We start from the raw sequence: 20,107 nt of genomic DNA on the forward strand, positions 1-20,107 counted from the left end.
TTGTTGCCCTTCTCTGTACTCGTTCCAGCAGCTCTACATCCTTCTTGAAATGAGGCCTCCAGGCCTGTATACAGTACTCTAGGTGTGGCCTAACCATTGCCTTATACAAGGGAATAATCACTTCCTTATCCCTGCTAGAAAAATTCCTATATATCATTGACAATACTCCATGAGCTACTCTTGCAGCCCATCTGCACTGCTCAGAGAATTTCATATCTGCCTGCACAACCACCCCCAGGTCCCTTTCATTCTCTGCCACTGCCAGTGTAGTACCACAGAGTTGATACGTTGCTCTGGGGTTGCTGTTTCCCATATGTAGTACTTTACATTTGTCAATGTTAAACTTCATTTGCCACCTCTCAGCCCATCTGCTCAACCTTTCCAGATCCTGTTGCAGCAGCATAGTGTCAGTAGTGTCCTTGACAACTCTGCCAACCTTCATATCGTCTGCAAACTTGGACATTAAGCTTGATATACCATCATCAATATCATTTATAAATACAGAGAATAATAAAGGACCCAATACTGAACCCTGAGGGACTCCACTAATAACATTAGTCCACGATGAGCAGTGTCCATTGATTACCACTCTCTTGTCTTCTTCCCCTCAACCACCCCTTTATCCATAGCAGCAATTTGTCTCCAGTGCCACACTGCTCCAATTTGTGCAGCAGTCTTCCATGTGCAACAGTATCAAAAGCCTTTCTAAGATCCAAGTATATAATATCAAAGTTATTCCCTGCATCCAGTTCTTTTGTGACTGCATCATAGTATCCAATCTTCCCCTTAACAAAACCATGCTGTGTCCGAGCTATAACTGAAGTCTTGTCTAGATGATCCTGCAGTGCTTCTTTAACCAGTGCCTCCATTAATTTTCCGGGAACAAAAGTTAAACTCACAATTTTATAATTACTTGTGTCAGCCTTTGATCCTCCCTTGTGAATTGGGGTCACATTTGCACATCTCCAGTCCATGGGTACCTCCCTTGAGTCCAAGGAAGGTCTCATAATTATGGCTAAGGGTTTGCTTACTTCCTTTGCTGCCTCCTTTAATATAACTGGATAGATCCCATCCACCCAGGTGCCTTTCTTGTGTTTATCTTCAACAATTTCTCCTCCACTTTACTCTCAGTTATTACAAGATTCTCTAGCTTACTGCTAGAGTTGAATACACCTCTGGCATTCCCCTTCCTGAATAACTCCTCATGTGTGAATGTAGATGCAAAATACTCGTTTAGATTGTTAGCCACCTGAGCAGGATCCTCAACTGTTGAACCATCAACATCCAGTGGACCAATCTGATTCATCCCTTTCCTTCTTGAGTTTAAATAGGTAAAGAACTCTTTTCTGTTTTTCTTTGCATCCTTTGCCAAGGATTTCTCATAATCTGCCTTTGCCTGCCTAATCTCCTTTGTGACTTGGTTACAGACCAACTTATATCTATCATAGGCTTCCATGTCACCCATTAATTTGTATGTATCCCATGCATTTTTCTTCTCTGCCATATGTCTCATTAGTTCATCTAACAACCATTTAGGCCTGAACCCTGAACAATATTTCTTTGTTGGTATGTAAAGCCTGGTAGCTTCCAAGATTAGTTCCTTGAATGCTTCCCATTTTGAATTTGCTGTTGGTAACATCATCAGTTGGTCCCACTGTATAGAATTTAAATACTGTCTCAGTCCATCGTAGTCGCCTTTACGAAAGCAATACCCCTTCCCTTTACCCCTAATGGTAGTTACCTCTTTGAGTAACTCCCACTTCAGAACACTGTGATCACTGCCACCTAGTGGTTCATTTATCTGCAGATTCTTAATGCATGAAGAATCACTACTGATAATCAAATCAAGAGTATTACTCCCTCTAGTTGCCTCCTGAACATGCTGATGCAGAAAACAATCATCCAATAAATCCCCAAAAGCCTTGCTAGTGTGTGAGTGACCAGCCCCCAAATTCCAGTCAATATCTGGGAAATTAAAATCCCCCATTATAAGACTCTCTGATTTACTGGCCCACTCTATTTCTCTGTACAGTTTCTTATTATACTCATCAGAATCATTAGGCCTATAGCACACTCCTACTCTCAATTTTGATCTCCCAATGCTTATGTCACACCAAACTGACTCGACACTGCACTGTCCAGCGATGTCGACTGGCTTCACTTCCTTGTATTTTATGTGTTTCTTAACTAATAGCATAACCCCTCCTCCCTTTCTATCCTGTCTATCCTTTCTGTAGACGTACTCCCCAAATTCCAGTTCTGCATTCCTTATATCTGTGTAACACCACGTCTCTGAAATCCCAACAATATCTGCCTTTGATGTTTTGAGCAATACCTCAAATTCATCAAATTTATTTACTAAACTCCTAGCATTGGTGTATATGCAAGTATACATGCACCTGCTCTTCCTCTTAGCTACCCTAACACAACCCATGTGTTTACTTGTACGCCCATGATTCCCAGCAGTCTCTGAAATATCCTGCATCTTATTTTCCAGGCTGCTGCTCATTCCAATAGAAGCAGTGCAAGAATCACTTTCTCCTCTGCCAGTGGCTACTGTTAATCTATTAGTCCTTGTATCCCCCCAATCTAGCAGTTTTCCGACCAACCTAACACTGCCTCGATAGCATCAGCAAACATTCCTGCACCCTTTCTATTTAAGTGTATCCCATCCCTGTAGAAGCAGTCTCTCCTGTTAACAAGTACAGACCAGGCTGAAAAAAAATTCTACCCCATGAGTGAGCCTTGCACAATCTTTCCAGGGCCGAATTGATCAACAGGGCCCTCATCATATACTCCCTCCTATCGTGTCTGGGCAGAATTGCAGACACTTTCAAATTCAACCCTATAATACTGTAATCACTACACACTGTCAGTTCTTGCACTGTCATTTCTTTGGTACTGCTTGTATCCTTGATTAGAACCAAATCAAGGTCATTAGAGCCCCTTATTCTCCCTGTCTCTCTGACATACTGCAATGAATATGAGTTATCTGGTTAGTTGTACTAGCAGCCCAATACACCACAATTTTCAGTTTGTAAGGGATAAAACACTTATTTGTCCATTGAAGTTGTCTAAAGATTTTTTTTTTTTTTTTTTCATGTTAGTATTAGTAGCGGCAAATAGTGCAAGAAAGCAAGCTTATAAAGCATTAGTAAAAAAAAAAAAAAACTTCCCACATCACCTGTCAATCTTCCCTCCAATAGTTTGTCTAGTTCTTGAATTTATTCAAGATATCAACTTCCACAACAACAGATGGAAGTTTATTCCAACAATCAACCACCCGCTGTCTAAAGGCAAACTTTCACAAATCTGTCATGCAACCATCCTTTCTCAATTTGAATTTATGTCCCCCATGTGTAGTCTGAGCAAGAGGAAGAATGCTATCAGCATTGAGCTTGCTCAATTCTTTCAAAGCCTTAACACCTCAGTCAGATCACTTCACAGGTGCCTAGTCTCCAGACTAGGCACCTGTGAAGACTAGGCACCCTTACCAACAAAGGCTTTAGTTCTGCGGTTTGCAGAACTAAAGCCTTTGTTGGTAAGAGCACTTATTATACTGTTCTAAAAGCTAAAAATGCTTTTGTTTGAGCTGGCAGCATTTCTGCACTGCTCAGAGAACTTCATATCTGAAAGCACAATTCTATCTTACTTTCTATGATGTTGTATGGTCTGTAACACTCCCCACCATCATCTTTCTTTTATCACTAGCTATCTCATATCACATCTCAGCATCCTGCTGCACTTTATCAGCAGCATGGTTAAATGCTGCACGAAAAGGAACCTTTTTGATATGAAATATACCTTCCCATCTTTGATTCCCTATTATAACATCCTTATGGTATCACTCTTAGTTGACACCTGATCAGAAACTCAGATGTTATTTTGTTTACACACTCCTGGAATTACTAAAAGATTATTTTTTTATTTTTTACAACTGTAATATATCTCTTAAAACTGCTGAAACAAGTGTTTCCTGAAGAGTTTTATATATCAGTGCAAATTAGTGATATTATAGTTTTGATCATTTACATTAATATTTTAAATTATCTCAGTTATTTTATTATAAATTTTTATATATTTTTTTATTTTATTGTGCAGGCAGTTTATTTTTAGCAATAAATGTTATCAATTTTTATATATTAGGCAGTGTTTAAATAATTAAATTGTGGATTGATTTCTAACTTCCATTGTCTTTTTAGTGAAATATATTTCCTTGAGAGGTCAAAAAAAAACCATCCTTTTTTTATAATTTGAAAAACATTTAAAAATCTATATGTTGTGTGCATTTACATAATCTTAATTATGCTTCTTATAGTAGAAAGTTTTCAGAATGTAAGCCAAAACTTTTGTTTCATTTTTAATGGACTGTATATAAAAATGAATCTTCTATTTGTTTTATTGTTGAAAATTTAAAACATCTATAACTGATTTTTCTTGCTTTCCTGAAGAGTATTTTATATTACTATATGGTTAGTGGTAAACTGCTAACTGTGCAGTGATGATATGGTTTTGAATATTTACTTTTTAAATCTTGCAAATTATTTTAATTGCCCATTTAATCAGATGTCTTATAGAGCTAATAGAACTTATTATTTCTTAAACATACAGATGGATTTGTTGAAGAAGTAGCTTGAGCATATAACCATTTTTTATTTCTCCCCTCCCCACACTTTTTTGCATTTTTGCTATGTTATTTAGATTTTTAAAAATTAGATCATTTAACTTTTATTATAACTCCATTTAAGTTTATTTTTGATTTTTATATTCTATAAACATTTCTCCATTTTCAAAATTATTTTTATGAAATGAAAATGATTTATGTGAATTTTTAATAATAATAACTGTTGTTAATAGGAATTATACAAAATAAAACTGGTAATGTCTTCTTAGAAATAACTTACACTTGAGCAGTTGTAGTTAAATAGAAGTTCTTTCAACATATAATGTATATTAAACTGATAGAAGAATTGAATTTTTGTGTTATAAAGGCATTGTGCCTTGCAATACCTTTATGCAAAATTGTTTTATTTTGAGAATTTGCTGTGATCACTAGTGAGCACTAATGAGCTTTTAATATAAGAATTACTTATATTAAGGGCATTTGAATTTGATTAAGCTTTAAGTAGACTGTAGTGAATAATAGAAACAGACCTATAAAATATAAATATAAACCTATGTTTCTGGAGAACTCTTCATAATCTTTCTGATTGAACTTAGAATTTGTTGCACTTCTGAAGTTGAATAATGTATACTACTTCAAAAATGTATGTCTGTCTGATTTTAAATGGTAGTAAGTTAAGTCAAAGGAAGTATTGAAGCAATTACTTAGAGGAAGTTTGATTAATAGGTGATACGAAAAGGATGGATGTGCATTCATAACTTGGGTATAATGAAAGGAGGTTCCAGAGACTATTGGTTTGTTCTGACATCAGAATCGCTTTCTTGGTTTAAAGATGAAGAGGTAAGAATAAAGTAACTACTCTTAATATTATTATTATTATTTCATAAACTAATTATAGATAGTAGCCAAAATCTGTTGCTATTTCCTAAAGAAGTAGAATAATAACAGCTGCAATAGGATGCACTTTGGCTATTAATTTACCTTCACCATATGGTATAGTGTTTTATTCAGCATTCTATCAGCCTTCTTATTATCCTTTGTGACAAGTATAGCTATCACTCATTTTGAGGGATGCAAGTTCATATCCTGTCAGAGAGACTGAAGAACTTTCAAGGGCCTCTATGGAGGCATTAGTTATCTGATCTCAGGGAAGAAAGTAAGTTTTTTTTGCAGATTGCAGGGTTTTTAGTCTGCACAACATGCAAAACAGCTTTTGAACATATTCTTGTACAGTTTAGTACATGATACTCTATAAAAACTTTAGTGTATGCAAAAGAAAAGAAATAAAAAATCCTAAGACAACCAACTAATCAGCATTTTTGCCTTATATAAACAGTAAAAGTTAAAGAATGGGCCTTATTGGTCCACTTGATTTCGACAATAAGAGTATTGATAACTCTGGAATAGGTTGCTAGTATACTGAATAAATATTTTACATCTCTGCTCACACATGAACTTTTTAGGCTTGAGGCTACTGTCTGCCTGGCTAATACTATCCAGGAAATAAAAGATTTTTATGAAAGCTGAAAAGTAATGAGAAGAAATTATCATAGCTAAAAGTGAATAAGGCATCATGAGGTGATGGAATGTGGTCTGTTATGTTAAGCGAAATAGGAGAGATGATCATCAAACATTTAGCTACAGTAATGAAAGCATCTTTAGATTCCAGTCAATTCCCTATAGATTGTAGATGTGCAAGTCCCCAATTCACAAGAGTGTTCAGGGATGAAGTGTAAATCACTACACACTTGTAAGTTATAATGCTACTCATCTGAATAGGAATATAATGCTACTGAATAGGAATGGAATTATGAGAATATTGTGGTTGGCTAATCTGATTAGTTGTTATTGTGAGGTTTCAGAAAAGAACTGGACGGCAAGAATAATTTTAACATTATTTACTGAGATTTCAGCAGCAAAGTTTTAATGCAATTCCATATTATTTTGTATTTTTTTTTTTTTATGTGAAATCATCAACAGGGGCACCTGACAATGGAATGTAACAAAAATGCAAGATGAAAAAAGAAATTGTTGAAGAATTTTTGTATTGTGGCAGTCATATAACAGATACGTGTATTGTTGTGTAACCTCTTCCAAGCCAAGGATGTTTCACATAAATTAAAACACCTTTCGTGCATACAAGGTACACAGGTGGTTTTTTTTTTTTTTTTAATGAAAATACCAAACACAATAGGTATTAGAATCTATAGTACTTAGTACCGTGAATGGGTTAAAGGTTGAGAAGATGAAAGAAGATACTTATTGACATCAAGCTTAAATTTCTGTAGATTGTAATATTCAGGAAATATTTGTGAAGGGAGGTTGTTCCAGAAAACTGAAGTTGAAGGAATAAATGAGGAACAAGAAAAGTTGGACAGTATGAGAATGTTGACAGAAGAACAGTGCCCATGAAAGTATCTATAGAAAAGCATGCAGCAGAAATGTCTGTGAGAAAGAGTGGAGAGACTTTGTAAAAGATGGGTCTATAATTAACCTAACTGCCCTCTTTTGAATGGAATCTAGAAGCCTGAGAGAGGATTTGGGGGCACGCCCAAGGTGTGGGAACAGTATTCCTTGATAGGGCAGATTTGAGATTAATACAGAGTGAGTAGCTGTTCAGAAGAAAAGTAATGCCAAGAGCAAAAGTGAAAAACCCAGTTTTTAGATGTAGAGGAATCAATATTTGTGATATGCATAGGAGAGATTAGAAGTCAGGGTATCCCTAATAGAGATATGCAATCTTGTCTAGAAATTGAGTGTCATCGAAGATAAGTATATGAGCAGAAGACTCCTTTTTTGAGATATAAGACAAGACTGAGATTTAGAAGAATTGATTTAACTAAATTATCTTTGCCTTACTAGAGACCTACCAGGAGATCAGTATTTAAGGAATTAGTAGGGGATATTCAAGAAATCGAATCTGTTTATGCACAGCAAAGTTTCTCAACCTGGAAGCTGGAATGCAATGTGCTGTCATCAGCAAAACTGTATATGATTTCCAGTCAATGGAAGGTTGTTAATGTACAGGAGGAAAAGAGTAGGAGGGAGAGAGAGAGAGAGAGAGAGAGAGAGAGAGAGAGAGAGAGAGAGCTGAACATTTGAGAACACCAGCATTAGTAGAGAAGTTAGAAGACAGATAGTCATCTATCATCATACACACAGTGAGTGGTTAGAGAGAAAACTGCACACCCAATCACAAAAAAACAGTTGGTAAACCATAAGAAGATCTTTATGCCAAACATGATCAAAAGCCTTTGAAATGTCAAGAGCAACTCAGTTTCACCAAACTTTTCCAATGAATTTGTCTGTAGATGGGGTAACGAAACCAGTAGATTGACACTGACAGAATCCATACTGGTGATCATCGATCAGATGGAAAGTTTCTAGGTAGTTGGTTAATGGATTTTCTCCATTACTTTAGGAAGAGTAGAAATATGTGCAGTGGGATGATAATTAGATGGGAGGGAATTGTTAACCTTTTTAGGAACTGCCTGTATATGAGCAAATTTCAAAGAAGGAAAATCACAAAAAAAGAAAGTTTAGAAAGGCGACACAGAACAGTATTAACTCAGGAGTGCAGATTTTGAGAACAAGTAAGAGAAATATCATCAGGACTGATGCTTTCTTGACATCGAGGACTATTCAAAATTCTTCTGACATCCTTTTGATGGAAGACCACAGACAGCATTAAATTGGAGTGTACTGAAATGATAGGAGGTGGTTTACCAAGATCATTGATATAAGAGTTAGAAGAAAAGTAGGATGCTAACATGGTCAGCTTTTTCTTTAGTTGAAGTGGTAATAGAACCATAGGGTTTTAACAGATGTGGGAGTAGAGATGAGCAAAAGTTGCAGCCAGTAGCTTTGACAAGAGACCAGAATGCTTGACTACCATTTTGACAAGAAGCAAGTTTTCTACTCTTAGCCTCTTCAGAATCTAGTTTGGACTGATTACTAACTGTTTTGCAATTTTTGCAAGCTTGGTATAAGCAAAAATGTACCTGGAAAATTTGATGCAAGCCATTTGCTATATGCAACATTCTTATCTTGAACAGCCTTAATAAATTCATTGGAAAACCAAGGTTTGGATCAGTGTTTCTCAACCTGTGTGCCACGAGTATGCTCCGGGTGTGCCGCAGAAAATGCAAATAAAAAATTAACAAATCCAAGTTTTATAATAAAAATTAATTCAAATAAAAAATTTGTTTATTTATGCTGCACCAATCTCAACCCCTTCCAGCAGTCAATGTGATGTCACATTTTGATTCCTAGTACTAGATCTGTGCACCTCTATTCAGCCATTCTTATCATGACATAGTGTAAAAAATTATGGAGATCCTAAAGTCTCAAAAGTCTTGTTGTCTGTCCAACTGCCATTCTTATCATTTAAGAAACTCACCCAGGCACCCTGCAGTTGTATAAAGTGAAACTTGTAAGCAGCATTGTAAGAAATCTTCTTTGTGTTTTTATATCTCTAAAACATCATATTCAATTAATTCATATAGAACAGGTATTTTCAATTAACTGTATGAGTACATTCTAGAAGTAACTTTTAATTATTAGTGATGGATAAATTTTTAGTGAAAGGAAATTAGAAGAGGCAATTTGATAACAACAAACTTGAAATTACAAAAACAAAAAAAAACCATCAACATCAAAAAAGAAGAAAATATGTTGTTGTAAATATTATGATTATTTGTTGATGGATTTTCTTACCTGTACCCAAGATTGTCCTCAACCTTTATGCGTGGGTTTAAAATTGTCAAATGAATCAATGGTGCTGAGTAAATTATAGCATCGTTTTTTCTATGAAGCACAAGAATTTATCGTCCAAAACTGTGGGAGTATTTTAAAAGATTGCAGGCTCTATAGACAACAATGTATAGAATTTTATAGTCTGGCTAAAATATCTGATAAAGCTCAAGAAGCCAGCTATTTAGTAGCCAAACTAGTGGCCAAAAAAAAAAGAAAAAAGAAAAAAAGAAAGAAATCTCACCTGATTGCAGAAAGTGTGATTTTTAACAGCATGTTGGGTAATTTAAAAAAAATATTTGGGAGAGGAAGCTGGAAAAAAATAATAATGACAGTACCACTTTTGAACGGCACAATTAGCAGGTATTATAAAAGAAATGTCTGATGATATTGAAGAACAAGTTGTTAACATATTAATGATTTTGGGCATCTGTTTGCATTGCAAGTACAGTAGATAATTCTACAGATATTAACAGTAAAGCCCAATTAATAGCATTTGTCAGGTTTATCGAAAAGGACCAGTTATTAAACTTTTTTTTTTTTTTGTTGTTGTTGTTGTAAAGAACTTACTGAAAGAACAACCAGCCAGGATATTTTCAAAGTGACATATGGAAGTTGTTTTGTTGGCATTTGTACCGAAAGTGCTCCCACGATGACAGGAGCACTAAAAGGATTTGTAAACTTAGTAAAACGACACAATTCAAATAATATTACGGCACATTATTTTAGACACAGAGATGTTCTAGTAGCGAAGACAGTCATACCCGATTTAAAACTTGTACTTGATCAAGTGGTTAAAGATAGTCAATTATATCAAACTAGACCATAAAAAATATGTATTTTTGGAAAATTTATGGGAGGAACTGGAGTCTGATCATTTTTAATGTATACTTACGTTTGGTGGCTATCAAAAGGAAATGTACTTATCCGTATGTACAAGTTGCTGATAATTTTTTCAGTGGAGTGATATTTAAGTGATGAAATTTGGTGCTGCAAATTAGCTTTTCTAGCAGATTTATTGCGCAGCTAAATAAATTAAATATCAGTATGCAAGGTTCAGAGGAAAATTGACTCACTTCTACTAACAAGTTGTTTGCCTTTAAAGAAAAATTGAGTATATGGAAACAATATGTAAATGAAAAAATTTAGAAATGTTTCCCTTGACTGTCAAAACAAATTATACTAAAATAATGAATGTAAAAAGCAAAACATTAGAGCTTTTAAAGACAAAAATTGAGCATTACTTCCCATCCCTTGATACCAAAAAAATATTTGTGGGTAAGAGACCCACTTGCAACAAGAAACCTTCCAACATTAGAACTTAATTTGCAAGAGGAAGAAGAATTGGCTGAGATTCACAGTGATCAGTCGCTGGAAATTCACTTTTAATATCACTAATATTAGCAAATGTTAGATCAAAATTCAAATGAATATCCACGAATTTTCAAAAAAGGCAATTAGAATTTTATTGCTATTTTCCACTTCCCACTAGTGCGAAACAGGGTTTTCTGCTTTAAACGAGATTAAAAAATCTTGTTAAAGAAAAAAAAAAAATAGAGGGGGAGACAGAGAGAGAGAGAGACACTAAAGTCGATAGAAGAGGAGGAGAGTAAGCCTATCCATAATAAATCCTCATATTAAAAAACTGTGCTTCCCATCAAGCCCAGTCGTCTCACTGAAAATGTTATAATTCTATATTTGTTTGTTTTTATAAAATTTATGTTAATTTTTTACATATTTTCTTTTAAATTTCATGCAATTCATGTATGTTTTGTCACGAGGCCACGTTATGTCAAGGATCTGGGTATATTCTTACCACGTGTACACCATTTCGAAAAATTTCATTACTTCGTACAGCATGTCTCCCCCCCCCCACTTTTTCTTACTATTGAATACATCAAGAATTGCCAAAGTAATAGAATAAGCTTATCTGCGAAAAGATCTAAACCTCCCAAACACTTCCTAGTTCATTTCACAAATATACGTGATCTCAACGACGTCCATTTCCGCTTGCAGTCTGCCAAACCCCATGTACCTTTTCTGACAGAATCTCAGTTATCTGTTGATATCACGTTTTGTTTTTGTTATGGTTTTCCAATAAATGTGCTAAGGCTGTTCAAGAGAAGGACGTTACATATTGCAATTGGCTTGTTTCCAATTCTTCAGTTTCATTTTCTGCCCACACCAAAGCTCGCAACAATTGTAAAGCAGTTATAATCAGTCCAAACTAGATTTTGAACAGGCTAAGAGTAGAAAACTTGCTTCTTGCCTAAGCTATTGCCGCAACTTTTGCCCATCTCTGCTCTCACCTCTGTCAAAACCAGATGGTTCTGTTGTCACTTTAGCTAAGGATAAAGCTTACTGCTAGCATCCCATTTTTCTTCCAACACACATATTAATGATTTCAGAAGGATATTGATGAATCTTGATGCTAAGAAAGCTCCAGGTCTTGATGGTATTTCTCCACTTGTTCTCAAAACCTGTGCTCCTGAACTTACTCCTGTTCTTTGCCACCTTTTTTCACTTTCTTATTCCAAAGGTGTGTTTCCTTCTGCTTGGAAATTTGCTCATATCCAACCAGTTCCTAAAAAGGGTGACAATCCTCCCATCCAATTATCATTCCATTACAATTACTTCTACTCTTTCTAAAGTAATGGAGAAATCAATTAACCGCCAACTCTTAAACTACCTAGAAACCTTCCATCTGATCAACGATCGCCAGTATGGATTTTGTCAGTGTCGATCCACTGGTGATATTCTGGCTTATGTTACTCATTTATAGACAAATTCAATGGAAACGTTTGGTGAAACACAAGCAGTTGCTCTTGACATCTCAAAGGCTTTCGATTGTGTTTGGCATAAAGATATTCTAAACAAGCTTCCATCTTATGGTTTGCCAACTGTTTTTTTGTAATTGGTTATCCAGTTTTTTCTCTGATTGTTCACTGAGGGTGATGGTAGATGGCTCTCTCTCTTCTAACTTCTCCATTAATGCTGGTCTTCCCCAAGATTCAGTTCTTTCTCCCACTCTTTTCCTCTTGTATATTAATGACCTTCTTCCATTGACCGGAAATCCTATTTGTATTTTTGCTGACGATAGCACATTGCATTCTACCTTCCAGTTTGAGACTTGCCCTGCTCAAACAGCTTTAACTTCTCGAATATCCGCTACCAGTTCATTAAATGCTGATTTCCAGGTAATTCTCCAGTGGGGCAAAGACAGCTTGCTTGATTTCAATCCTTCTAAAACTCAGTCTTGTCTTATATATCTCAAAAAAAAAAAGGATTCTTCTGCTCCTATGCTTATCTTTGGTGACATTCCGATTTCTAGGCAAAATAATAAATCTCTTTTGGGGATTACCCCGACTTCTAATCTCTTTTGGCACAAGAAGATTACAAATATTGCTTCCTCTGCATCTAAAAAACTTGGTTTTCTCTTTTGCTCTCGGCATTACTTTTCTTCCAAACAGCTGTTCTGTTTGGAAGAAAAGTAATCTCTGTACAAATCGCAAATCCGCTCTACCATGAAATATCTACCACCATCCCATTCCACATCTGGGATGGTGCCCCCCAAAACTTCTCTCAGGCTTCTAGATTCCATCCAGAAGACAGCATTAGGTTAATTAATGACTCCTCTCTAACAGTCTCTCCACTCTCTGTCTCATAGACATACTGTTTCTGCTGCATGCCTTTTCTACAGATACTTCCGTGGGCATTGTTCTTCTGAATGGGCTTTTATAATTCCCGCTGTCTCTTTCAAAACAGTCTGAACATGTGGCGCCACCAGCCAACATCCATTTACTGTCCAACTTCAAACTCACAGAACCTACTTTTCATCTTCCTTGTTTATTCATTCAACTGCTGTTTTCTGGAACAACCTTCCTTCGTACGTATTTCCTGAAATTTACAGTCTACAGAAGTTCAAATCTAATGTCAACAAATATCTTCTTTCATCTTCTCAACCTCCAACCCAAGCACAGTACTAAGTACTATAGGTTCTAATACCTCTCCTCTCGTGTTTGGGGTTTTCATAAAAAAGAAAAAAGTCATACAAAATGGTTCTATTCTGCCTAACCTTTTTTTTTTTTTTTTTTTTTTCCAAAGCTTATTTCCTGCTTTCCTGACATAGAGTCACCAAAAGCAGCTATCTCCTGTGTGACCAGTGTGCTCTGCTGTGGAGGATCTTGTTGTGTTGCACGAGAGTAGTCTCTAGCATTGTGCAGGGTAGCTGAGTGTTTGAACTGTCCCTCTTTTTAATTCTTTAAAGGCATCAACCCTGTTCCTCATATAAGCCCATCAGAACACTGACTTAACATTAGTAGAAACATATGATGCAAGAAAGTAAGCTTATACAGGATCAGCAAAAAAAAAAAAAAAAACCTTCCCACGTCAACATTTTATTTGGTTTGAATATTTTAAGCTATCAACCTCCACAAGACAGATGGACATTTGTTCCAGAAATCAACCACCCGCTGGCTAAAGGCAAATTTCTGCGCAACTATTGTGTAACTGTTTTCCCTCAGTTTGAATTTATGCTCCTTCAAGTGCTTAATCTGAGCAAGGGGAAGAATTTCATCAGCATTGAGCTTGCTCAAACCATTCAAGGCCTTATACACCTCAATCAGATCATCTTGCAAGTGCCTAGTCTCCAGACACTGCAATTTGCAGAATGTAAGCAAGCCTTTCGTGGTAAGAGCAACCCTTTGTTCCCCTCACCAATCTCATTGTCCTCTGTACTCATTCCAACAGCCCTTCATCCTTCCTAAAATGAGGCTGTTGTTTGTTATTTGGGTTTTAGAAGCATTAGCAACTAAGGCCATATTGCTCCGGGGATATGCAGTGGTCATTCCCTGACCTTTCCGCATCCTCCGTATTTGGTCATCACGGGCTCGAACCCCGGTCTAATCAAGAAGCGTGTGCACTGCTGCTCCTGCTCACCTGGCTACAGAGGCGCCAAATAAAATGAGGCCTGCAGATCTGTATGTAGTACTCAAGGTATGGCTTGGCCATTGCCGTATACAGATGGATAATCACCTCCTTATCCCTGCTAGCAAAATTCCTGTATATCATTGACAAGACCCCATGAGTTGCTCTGGCTGTGGGGTTACTACTATCCATATGCAGTACTTTGCATTTGTCAATGTTAAACTTCAGTTGCCACCTCTCAGCCTATCTGCCCAACTTTTCTAGATCCTGTTGCATTAGTGTACTGTCATTACTGTTATTTAAAAACCCTGCCAACCTTGTATCATCTGCAAACTTGGACATTAAGCCTGATATACCTTCCTCAATATCATTGATAAATATAGAAAACAACAATGGGCCCAACACCAAACCCTTGTGGACTTCACTAATAACATTAGTCCACAAAGTGCAATGTCCATTGATTACCATTTTGTCTTCTCCAACTCAAACATCCCTTTATCCATAGCAGCAACTTGCCCTTAATTCCATACTGCTCCAATATGTACAGTATCAAAAGCTTTCCTGAAATCCAAATATATGATATCAAAATTATTTTTTGACCACTTGGTGACTAAGTTCCTCGTGCTCTGCAACAAAAGCCCACAAAGGCATCCCCTTGGCAGTTTAATGTTCTACTACAAGTAGTGCAGCAAAAAGCCACAGTTAGAGAACAAACGTATCAATGATTTGCAAGAGAATCACTGTTGATTGTTTTTCTCGTGCCAAAGCATTCCCGCCACTTTGAGCTTTTTGCTTAGCTACTCTTGTTTGAGGCATGATTATAGTCTACATTTAATTTAAGGTTTAAAATTACTGCACAAACTAAGAAGTAAGAATATAACAACACGCGCTATTACCAAATTTTGTTATGTAGTACATGCTAGTTCTGTTTAAGTAACCCTACTGCCTTTCTAATTTCTTAGCCAAAAAGAAAAAAAAAATATGCCAAACTGTGTGATTAAAACCTTTGAGTTACTTATTTACTATAATTAAAACACTACAGTTACCACTATCATGCACTACACTACAAGGTACTAATTATGAGATGTGATGATCATGCTGAAATCACTGATAAGACTCTACGAATATTAAGCCTTAACTTACTAAATCCATATAAAATTTAAAAATAAGCTAATGAACACAATTTAATATGTTAATTAAAAAAACTGCAAAATTTTTCAGAAAATGTTGTCCATTTCCAAGAGCTAAAAATTCTTTGACTGCTTGGTTCGTAACCTCAAACCCAGTGGGGAACAGGTTTTTCTCTAACAGGGTGTTATCACCACTCAAAGTATATGTTGCTGGATTGATCTTAAGCTGTATCTCTAGTGATGAATTTAATATATTTTTATGCATGAAAAAGAGAAAAAAACGTTTTGCCCTTAGCTTCATAGTTTTGAATGAAATATTTTAAGGGTATATAAATTAACTAGTCAGAAATGGATATTTTGGAAGGATGGGAGAGAGGATGTTAAATTACTTCACAGGAATGAAAAGAAATGCTGATTTCTTGAACTAAAATTATTGTTTAACAGTGCAAGAGCAGTATGTTTAAAATGCACATAACAATTGGGAAGTGTTAACTGTAGTACACTATTGCCTGCTTTGGAAATATAATTTTAGCAAAATTTTACTTATGCCGATATAAAATGTTGACATAAGTGTTGTCACTGGCAATTTTTTGTGGAATACGTACTTATCTTTCAGTATGTATAGTAATGCTGTGCTGCACTCATCAGAATAAATTTATCTAAATTAACATTAAATTTAGTGCAGGTTATCCACCTAGTTAACCTAGGAAATAAACTTTAGGAAATATTTTCTTCCAATTTTCCAGAAGAAAAACTGAAATTTTTTTGTTAAGTAACCTTCACCAGCAGCTGACTAATTCAGTCACAGTGAGAAGAAAGCCCAAAAATACCTCTGCCCTCCCCAACACAGATTGACTCATTCCTGTGATTTTTGAATTCAGTTCATTGTGTCACAGGTCAGGCTGGTGGTAAACTTGTTAATACTATTTATACTATTAATTTTTTACTTTTAGCAATATTGTGATTAACATTCTTTTAGCAACATTTGGATCATCTAAGAAAAAATCTTGAGATGGATTGCAGGATGGCTACAGAGTAGAAGGCAGAGGGTTGTGATTAATGGGACCACTGTTGTTTTTGATTTTCTTAAATGACATCAACAAAGGGATATAGGATGTAATGTCAAAATTTTTAAGATGATGAAATAGTTAATAATCAGCACCAAACAGCGCTTCTTCAGGATGACTTAGACTTCGTAAATGGTATTTTTGGCAGCTATGTTTTAATGCAGCAAAGTGCACAGTCTCACACTTGAGGAATAGCAGTCTCAAAGTAACTTAACACTTAACATAAGGTTGGATTAAAAAAGTAGAGGAAGAAGGAATTTGGCAGTTACTATGTAGCTGCATGAGAAGTTCTCTGAGCAGTGTAGACAGGTGGCAAGGAAGGTCCATAGTGTCTTATCAATGGTTTATCAGACATTTGTCTGTATAGGAGGGAGAGAGAGAGAGAGAGAGGGGGGGTTGTAATCCCACTATATAAGGCAATTGTAAGCCTGAACTTTGAATACTGTGTTTAGGTATGGAGACTACACCTAAAAAAAAATGACATCAAGCTTCTTGAAACAGTTCAAAGATGGGAAGTGCCTAGTGAGACTGGCAAAAAGGCCACATGAGGAAAGACTTCCGTTGTGTGGGCTAAAAACTTGGTAATTAGACACCATTGGAAGAGATCTAATTTGAGGTGTATAAGGCTCTGAGAGGGAAAAGTAAAATGAATGAAGGCAAAATTTTCACTGCTATAAATGATTCCAAAACTAGCAACTGTAAATTCTATCATGGGAGGAAGAAGTTTAGACTGGATTGCAGGAAGTTTTCTTTTAGCCAGGGAGTTGTTGATTACTGGAATAAGTTGTCTCCATGGGTGATTGTGGCTGACAGTTTGGGGAGACTCAGTTGGATAGGTTTTTTTTTTTTTTTTTATGAAAACCCCAAACACGAAAGGTATCAAAACCTATAGTACTTAGTACTGTGCATGGGTTGAAGGAGAAGTATGGGGGGAGGGGGATGCCGGAAAATTTGCTCTAGAGACTAAACATGGGTTTCACCACTTTAAGCCTCCAATAAGCAAAGTGGTGGTATTTCACCGGTTGATGAAAGTCCTACATGATGAGGGAGTCAGATTGGTAGTTTGTATTATTTTATTATTTATTTATTTTATTTTTGGTTAGTGCACCAAAGCCTTGGGCTTCCTTGCACTATGTGGCTAATACGAATGGTATAGAAATTGAATAATTTCTTATTCAATACAGTACAGTAGAGGCGCTACTGTACCTCAATGTTAATTTACAAATTTATTTTAATTTTATAAAATAAGAAATACATTTTTTCTTTCTTTTAGGAAAAAGATAAAAAATATATGCTTCCATTGGATGGTCTAAAAATCAGAGATGTTGAAGCTGGCTTCATGTCTCGACGCCATACTTTTGCACTCTTCAATCCTGATCAGAGGTATGTTTAATTTCTAAGGCATTCAATATTAATTTTAATGCCTTAATATTCATGATGTTTGAAAGACAGTATAAAACTCTGTATAATATATATAAGTACTAGTGGAAATGATGCAAGAAAGAACTGATATAGCATCAGCCAAAAAAAAAAAAAAAATACTACACACTTCTCCCATCCATACCCTCCAAGAATTTTATTCAAACCACCTGCTGGCTGAAGGCAAACTTCTGCACATCTGTTCTGCAACCATCTTCCCTCAACTTAAATTTATGTCCCCTTGTGTACATAGCCTCAGCAAGAGAAAGAATGCCATCCACATTCAGCTTATCAATCCATTCAAGGCCTTAAACATCTCAATCAGATCACCCCACAGGTGCCTGGTCTCTAGAAGCTGTAGTTTGCAGAACTGAAGCCTTTCCAGATAAGAGCACCCTTTTCTTCCCATCACCAATCTGGTTGCCCTTCTCTGCACCCATTTCAGCAGATCTACATCCTCCCTAAAGTGAGGCCTCCAGAACTGCATACAATACTCAAGGTGTGGCCTAACGATGGGCTGCTAGCAAAGATTCTGTATATCAATGACAAAACCCCATGAGCTGCTCTGGCATCATGTCTGTAATGCTCAGAGAATTTCATATCTGACTGCACAATTATCCCCATGTCTTTTTCATTTTCCACTATCCTGAGTGTAGTATCACACACAGTTGATAAGTTACTCTGGGATATCTGTCAACATAAATTTCCACTGCCATTTCTCAGCTCATTGACCCAATTTTCTTAGATCTTATTGCAGTAGTTCACCCCGATGACTGTTGTTAACCACCCTGCCAACCTTTGTATCATCTGCAAACTTGGACATTAAGCATGATATACTTTAATTGGTATCATTAATAAATATTGAAAATAACAGTAAGTCCAGTACTGAAACCTGGGAGACTCCACTGATAATAATAGTCCTCAAAGAGCAGTGTCCATTGAACCATCCCTTTATTCATAGCAGTAACTTTCCTTAATGCCACATTGCTCCAGTTTATACATCAGTCCTTTATGTGAAACTGTATCAATAGCCTTCCTGAAATCCAAGTATATGATGAAGTACAGGGTTGTTAAAATTAAAGTATCCGTATGTAGAGGGTTCTGGAGCGAGTTCTAAGCCTCGTACTGAAGAGAAATTTGGACAACAGGTACAATAAAGAATGTGCTCACCATTTATTGGAAAAAAAAATTAGTTACAAAATTTGTTACTATATGGCTCTGTGGCAATACAAATCACTTGAACAGTGCTACAGTTGTTCAATGTGTCCTCCATTTTGTCAACAACAGTTTCCATTTAAAGAACAGCATGTTCTACAGCAGAACATAACATGTCAACTGGAATAGCCAGCACATGACGTCTAATGCTGTCCTTCAGATCTACCAGAGTTTGGCATCCTTCCTAGTACATCTGGTTCTTCAAAAAGCCCCACAACCAGAAGTCACATGAGGTGAGGTCTGGTGATTGGGATGGCCAAGATGTCTGGAAACAACGACTGTGACCCATTCATCTGTAAAGTTTTGCCTTAGTAATCTTTGGACACAACGGCGGATGTGGGGTGACGCACCATCTTGCATGAATATGGTATCCTGAAGGCACCCATGTTGTTGCAGCTCTGGTATTGTGAAATTTGCCAATATTTCATAATATCGCTGTCCAGTGATGGAGAAGGTGTGGGGTCCAGTCGGTGTTACCTGTTCAAAAAAATATGGCCCAAATCATGAATGTGGCCATAAATCCACACCACACTGTCAGTTGGAGAATGCAACGGGACCTCTTGGATAACTCGAGGGTTTTCTGTTGCCCAAATGCGACAGTTGTGCATATTCACTTGTCCATTTAAGCAGAAGTGGGCTTCATCACTCCAAAGGATGTTCCACGGCCAAGCGATAGCCACTGTCATTCGCACCAGAAACTGAAGTGCGTATATGAAACGAATATTTGCATCGCCTTGCTTTAGCTGCTGTGCATCTTGTAAGGATAGTACTGCAACACCTGACGCATTACTAGCCTTACAGTGGAATACGGCATGTCCACTTCACGAGAAACAGCTGGCACACTTGCGCTACCACATGGAGATTGACTTGATAAATCCACAGCAGCTATAGCCACATCTTCAACATGAGAGGAGTCCACTTGTTTTTGACCTCTACCTGGTTGAACATGGACATGTGTTTTTATAAAGGGCGGC

The 20,107-nt window shown here is 36.5% G+C and overlaps 1 protein-coding gene across 5 annotated transcripts in view; it reads left to right on the top strand.

Annotated features, from left to right (window-relative positions):
• Window positions 1-20,107, top strand: part of LOC150087731 (dynamin-like) — a 465,630-nt gene that overhangs the window by 340,924 nt on the left and 104,599 nt on the right. For all 5 annotated transcript variants that reach the window (XR_016546724.1, XR_016546723.1, XM_090369182.1 and 2 more), the window contains 2 exons: window positions 5,351-5,464; window positions 17,773-17,882. Coding sequence is in view for 3 of the 5 variants with exons in the window: in XM_090369182.1 (XP_090225308.1) it covers window positions 5,351-5,464; window positions 17,773-17,882 (224 nt within the window). In the remaining 2 variants the exon portion in view is untranslated. The remainder of the gene's footprint in view (window positions 1-5,350; window positions 5,465-17,772; window positions 17,883-20,107) is intronic.

Source organism: Mastigoproctus giganteus, chromosome 3 (assembly GCF_048544385.1).
Source record: "Mastigoproctus giganteus isolate SK-2022 chromosome 3, ASM4854438v1, whole genome shotgun sequence".
Taxonomy (NCBI): Eukaryota; Metazoa; Arthropoda; class Arachnida; order Uropygi; family Thelyphonidae; genus Mastigoproctus; species Mastigoproctus giganteus.